Genomic DNA, 7,126 nt, shown 5'->3' with positions numbered 1-7,126 from the left:
ACCCATATAAAACACTTCCATTAACTTTTACTCCCTGCAAGAATATTTAGTTCCAGCTTTAATGATGACACTGGTCATCATTACGACATAAATGGTTGCCATTACAGAAAACCAGATTTCATACAAAAATTTCTTAATGCTGTGGCAAAAATAAATGACTGGGAAGCTTATTGTGACACAACAACCTGATATATTGTTGAGGCTATTACTGTGCAGTACCTAGTGAGATTCAGATGTAGATGGACACTAATACAGCACTACTATCTCTCCCCTCACAATTTCCTCTTACAACATATATAGCAAATTTGTACAAAACTGCACTAACATTTATAACAAATTTGTACAAAACTGCATTGTATAACACTGTTAAAAACATTCTTTATGTGGCATGAGGAGTCTTCCATCAAAGGGACCTAACAGACCAAAAGACATTTTACAGTATTGTGTTATAAAGTTTTGGCCTGGGTGGTGAGTTTTGGCACTTACAATGGGCAAACACTTCATCTATCTATCTATCTAGATAGATAGATGAAGTGTTTGCCCATTATATTAATTATATTAAAATTCTTTTTCTGGAATAGTTCATTTTTTGTGATATACAGTAATAACAACCATCACAGGTGGTAATATTACAATAATAGTGACTGGGAAGTAATATATACCTTTATTCTCTTTCTAAAACTGTTGTGAACAAAATTTTGTATATTAATTCAACATAATTTTGCAGAAATGCAAGCTGAATTATGTTTGTACACATGCAATATATCCCACACTACAAACAGTGAAAAAGCAGAACTGAAGATTACCACATATAAATACCCCATTACACCCTTTTTCCACCATTCAGCTTCACAAATATGGATCCTTATCATTGTAACCACAACACATACCCAACCATCCTCTTCCCCTTGACAATGAATATGCTAGGCAATGTACAGTGCTTGCTGTATTGTAGCATGTGGAAATGGAAGGCCTCGACCTTAACTTAAAGACACACGTTTCAAGATGGGTAGCAGTGAGTCTCATATAAAACTTTTTCTGAAGTAACATCACTATGGGGTATATATTTTTCCACCACTGGGTGAAGCATCTGCAAGTACTGTTAATGTTAACCCCTTCAATCATGTGACATGTTTCTTATTCTTGATGCTACTATACCATTTCACACAGCTTGAAGAGTCCCTGAGTAATAAAAGGGTTCAGGAAGGCTTTGCTTAACTCCTCCAACTCAAATTCTCTCTCCAAAGCTGAATAAAATTGTCTGGTGGTAAACAGAAAAAAATACAAAACATACTTAATCACAAGTAGCTACAGTACAGAAGTAAATAAGGAAGACTTACAGTACAACATTTAAATAACAATAAATAGATTTAACACTTAGGCAGTGAAATACATACAGTGTCTGAAACATAATTCCATGTGCTGTAATTACATCATATAACTTATTGCTGCTGTACAATTCTTAAAATTCAAAGCAAAAAGGTACATAAACAAGCTCTAAAATTCCCTACAGTCACTTAAAGAATACTTCTGATTTCTGGATTTGACCAGCCCTCAACCATATTACACAGTACAGTTAACAATGTAATAGAGACATGTTCTGTTTTAATCACCTGCTTCAATAACCAGCTAACATTTAGAACTGCGGTACTACCTTCTTCACAATTTAAGACTCCAGCATAAATGCACTCATGACTAGTGGCAATAACCTTCAAACACTGATGGGCCACATGGAAACATTTTAACCCACTGAGGTCAAGGACATGGTTTTTCCATTATATTCTTGTTGCTACCACATTCTTACATTTTCTTAAAAAGAACACAATACCAATGATGGAGTTAATGAAAGCTAAATTTGACTCCTCCAGTTTGAAAATTGTCTCCTAAGCTCAACAAATTATCTGGTGGTAGCAAGAACGAAATGGAAAATACATCTTGGAAGTGAAGGGGTTAAAATTTTTAACCTTCAGCTTGACTGCACCTTTTCTTCATAAATCTATCTAAAGAGCTAAAATACTAGGGCTTATGTAGATGAAGGCAATACTACACAACAATTCCTCATTATGTCTCACAGACAGTACAGTATTTAAATCACTGTGCTATAGTTTCACAAATAATTTAAAGTGTAGTTTTATACCAATCTTGAACTGTTACCATTTAAACAACTGCAATTTTGTTGGAATGCATCCCAGACTTATACAGAAGTATCACATTCTTTTTAACCTCAAAACACATATTTGAAATAAAATTACAGAAACAAAAAATATTGCCAACATGACACTTCACAGAATTTCTATGGTAAACAGTACAGGTCACCAAGTTAGGAAAACAGAACTAACCAACATGCCAGGAACACAGACTGAATAAAGCCTAAGGTTACACTTAGTAAGGTAGAAACATAGAACTAGTTAGTAAACTAAAGCCAAGAGTCACAGTCAAAGAAATACACGAAGAGGTTTGTAAGTCATATTCAACAAGCTACAAATATAGAAAAAAACATATGATTCGCGACAAATACGGTACGAACACAGAAATACAGTACACAACGTTATGAGAATCATTAGGCAGTGAAATGAGTGCAGTATCAGCAGAAGTAAGTGAAGGAGAAAGTGGCTATGCAAGGAACAGAAATACACACAGCTGTAAGTCAGAATGAACACAGTAGGGGAACAGAAATATACAAAATTATGTGTTAAGAGCACCATTAGAGAGAGTAGTGAGTAATGGTAAAAATAAGTGACAGAAATGCACAACTATTAGCAACAATAAAGAAGTTTATACACAAACCTGTGAGTTATAATCATCAATGGAAAGAGTAGTGAGTACTGGCCAGAATATGTGTGGCTACAAACTAATAACCCGCCAAACAATCATCCCTCTTACACAATTATCACTCTTATGTAGGAAACTCACAAGTCCAAGCTGCAACACACCTTATTATACAACTCAGTTATCTGTTCTTCCACCAGCTTCCAGTAACTGTTCAGAAGTAATCAGCTCATTTTGGCACTTGATATCACTCCCAGTCCATGGAAAACATCAGGTGTACCACAGACAACCTCAATATTGGAACTTTTTAAGAGGTAGCACGGCATCATTTTATTTGACTGAAGTGTGAGGAAAGACAGACCTATGAGCCACAACAAACAAGACATACACCAAGCAATGTACTACCAGCATCAATGGACTGAGTATTGGGTGTCAGCTAGGATAAGTGTGAGGAGAGAGGGGATACGCTTACAACCACTGAGTGACCATGCACGCAAGGGGGATGGTGAGAATTCTAAATGACCCAAAGTTTCCTCAGTTATTCTCTCCAGTTTCTCCTTGCTCAGTAAAAAGTTCCCTCGGTTCACCCTCTGTAGCTCCTTCTTGATGCACAACCTCACAACATCAGCATCAATGGGTATGAATGGCACCAGCACAATATTCTTACTGATATTGGAGATAGCTGTAATTTCTCCTTTTAATGAACTTAAACTGGCAAAATCCTCAGACTGTAATTCTTCCCTGGTTTTTGAAGAGGCTTGCAGCTTGAGGAAATGGTTATTCACCTCATCACTGCCATGGGTACCACTTAGGAAAAACACAATTCTCCCTTTAATGTGTCCTTTATCACGATTACTCTGAATCCTAAGTAAAATGTTCTCCAGCAGTGTGTGAGGCCCACTGCTCTCTTTATCCCATCCATCGATGACCACCAGATTAAAACCACAAGAATCCAGGCCGTTGAAAATGTGATCACACACTCTACTCAAACCAGTTACATCATGTGGAAGGAAGGAGGGTATGATATCCTGAATGTGAGTCGAGTTGGACAGGGTATTCTTAACAGCATTGATGGTGAGTGTCTTGCCAGTGCCAGTTGAGCCAACCAACCACAGCACCAGGGGTACTTCAGATTTTTCTGAGACAAATACTCTCAACGCATTCATTAGTATATTTATGGCAACATCCTGCCCAACCATATGTTCAGAGAGCTCAGTCTGTAATTTCTCTATGGGTAACACTGAATTTTTTCTTTGCTCACATATGGCTTCTTGATAAACAAGCAACGTTGAAATTCCTATCATGATTAGAATTGACGATAAAATCAATGTCAAAAGAAAAAACACAATCTTACCAAACCTTTTCACATTTTTCCAGCATACCAAATCATCTTTCACTACAGGTTTACTATCTGAAACTTCTGCAACTTTCTGCCTCTTTCTGAGAGACTTTGGGAGAGGTGTACCACCATCACCAACTCTCCGGGTAGATAACCTCCGATCGGAAATGGCTGTTGGTCTTGGGGTTTGACTGTCACTGTCAAAACTATAGATAATAGTCCTCTGATACTCTGTATACACTTTAAACCCAGGAGTGGAGTCAAGCTGTGGCTCTGAGTATCCTGAGCTCACTGACATTCTATCTTCTTCAGCTAGGGGCACCAGCTGTAGAGTATTGGTGGAAGTGCCAGAAGCAGATACCCTCCTCTGAGACACATGGGTATCATCTGAGCCAGCCCTTCCTGAGCGGTCTGACCTGTGAGAGAAGTATTCTGTCAAACTGCGTCCTGGGAGAGTCAGCCTTTTCCTGGTGGAGTATGGAGATGAGGACAGTTTGGGTTCTTCTGGCTGGGCCGAGAGAGATCGACGCAGAGGCTTGTGGCGGGACGGACTCTTGGATGGCAGAAACTCAGGGTCTTCCATCATTAATCTGAGGGTAAGTGATCAATACTTTACTTAGGTTTGCGCGATATAACTAGGTCATGTTTTTGTTACATTTACAGTATTTGTTTCATCGGAACACATATACATCTAGTACTTTTTCGTTAAGTCTTTGTTATGTGTATGTGATGTGTTCCAATATATCAAATGTTTTTCCATATAACTGGTAGTTATAGTCAACTGTGGGAAATGGAAAATCAGCATTACAGGTAGAGTAATGATAAAAGGATATTTTTCTGTAAATTACAGAGGACTTCATACAGTAGCACAATAAAACATCACGGGGAAAAAAAAAATGTGACCTAACATGAGGACTGACTATACACTAAATCCAAAATACTGTAATCTTAATATTATAATATTCTTACAAACCATAACTGTACTGCTTGTGGTACTAATATATAAATGAAGTGCACATTAATAATGAAATTTTGCTGAATCATCAACAATATTAAGAGCATTATGCTCCTGAAAATCATTCAACCACCAGTATTATCTTGGTTTTCAAATACAGCTAATGCTAACTCCCTCCCCAATAAACAAAACAACATTAACAGACATTCTAATGAGATCTGCCTCATTATTATAAACAGCACTGTAATGTACAGCTGCCTGCAGTCTGACAGTATTCCCTTCTCCTCTGTTATTTTTGGCATACATGAGGTAGCATTGCAATGCTAGACTAAATGTATAGCATGAATTAATACACAATCTGTGAACCATATTGATGGACATGAGTATCCATTCATACACTTATTTCTTGCACTGCAATGCTGCCATACATCCACATAATCACAGGAGGGGGGGAGGGGAAAGGAATAACTTGCAGTTACTACAGAATACAGTGCCTGTATAGTTTTACAGCATTTGTATGGTACAGTAATAAGGTAGGATCTGAACAAGTAACATAGCAGTAATAAAAATTATACACTCGATAGTGTCATATGCTGCTGTTTTATGGTACAATAAATCCTCATTACATTACACCTTTAATCCAAACTTTAGCTATAACAGCCTCAGTGAACATGCCCAACAACGATCAAAAATATTAAATAAAAGGTCAGTTTATCGATACGATGAAGCTGCCAACCCAAATGAAAAGTAAATAAAGGCTATCTTTTGTTGTTTGCTTCTTCTGTTATTTTTGCTGATTGATGATGAGATGATGATGAAAATATCTAACACTGTAGGTATTTATACAGTATCAAGGTACACAGTATAAACTGCACCAAACTGAAATAAAACTGTGAACACAAAATTCTGTCAGATATCCACTGAAGATTTAACATACACTGACCCTGGTGTCATTATAGTATCCCATAATGAACAATGTATCATCAGCCTATCACTCCAATTAGTTTGTTATACTGAAGGCCTCTTATGTTAAATCACATGCCATAAATCATGTCAACCCTGACATTAAAAACTTGATAAAGGTAACAGTCAATCTCATTCTATGCTTCTCAAAATGTTTATTTAAGAGATGGCTTGTTTACTTCCCTTTGTGGCATTACATGACATGTCCCTCCAGTCACTTGTTGGGATCAAACCTACAGAAGGACATCACTCAATCTGTGGTATTCAAACCAGAAGATCACTAGCTGCCATTTGCTTATAGTTTTTATATGTAGAGACTATGGAAGTGGTCAGTCACAAAATCATTCCCACTGCTCACTTACACTCTGAAACTAAAGTCCTGTCAGAGACTACCTCGACATGATAGGCACACACTTTTATGCAGCAGCCTGTGCCAGTACACAACACCCCTGTCACTATATGACAGAGACACACAGCACACCTAGGCACATACAAACAATCACCATGCAAACATTCTCAAACCCTCAACAATGATATCCCACCTCCAGACATTCCAACACTAGCAATGAAGAAATAACTACATGCAGTGATCTCTTGGTTATCGCACACAGCTGGTACCAAGCCGAGTGGGCGATGATAAGATTGTGCAATAATGAAAACACAGAACCGAAGGGATTTATCTTTACTGGTACCGGGCCTCATTTGTCCATTCTATCCATCCATCATCCAATCCTACATAGTCCCATGAGGAGCGTAGGAGCCCGGGGCTAGGCAGTTGGTCCCGACATTTAAGATGATGGTGTAAATCCAAATTTTCCCTGTTTCAACAACTTTTATCCACTACTTAATGCATACATTCTGTATGGTAAGTACCAGAGACACACACAGGCATGGTTAGGTTAATGGAAAGTGATGAAAAGATCACAATAAGGAAGAAACAAACACCATAGAGAGACCTGAAATGGGCTTCAGGTAAGGGGTTCTGAGGCAAGGGGGTGAAGAGATAGTGGTCTCCACCACCTGGGATTAACTCCTCATGTAGGGCTTCATCTTTGAATCCCTCAAAGCCATCAGAAACCACAGATACTGCACCATCACTG

At 38.0% G+C, this 7,126-nt stretch overlaps 1 protein-coding gene across 1 annotated transcript; it reads right to left on the bottom strand.

Annotated features, from left to right (window-relative positions):
* Window positions 1–3,179: 3,179 nt before the first annotated feature.
* Window positions 3,180–4,691, bottom strand: LOC145403368 (torsin-1A-like). The gene has a single exon (XM_080275154.1). It carries the CDS (start codon window positions 4,689–4,691, stop codon window positions 3,180–3,182), a length of 1,512 nt encoding a protein of 503 aa, XP_080131280.1.
* Between the last annotated feature and the right edge of the window lie 2,435 nt (window positions 4,692–7,126).

The sequence above is a fragment of the Coenobita brevimanus genome, chromosome 60, assembly GCF_032717465.1.
Source record: "Coenobita brevimanus isolate Jiangsu-jjx chromosome 60, ASM3271746v2, whole genome shotgun sequence".
Classification (NCBI taxonomy): domain Eukaryota; kingdom Metazoa; phylum Arthropoda; class Malacostraca; order Decapoda; family Coenobitidae; genus Coenobita; species Coenobita brevimanus.
This window is presented reverse-complemented; position numbering and strand designations above follow the sequence as displayed.

Excerpts from the sequence above, each read along its gene's own strand:
- LOC145403368 (XM_080275154.1), bottom strand. The coding sequence starts at position 4,691 with ATGGAAGACCCTGAGTTTCTGCCATCCAAGAGTCCGTCCCGCCACAAG.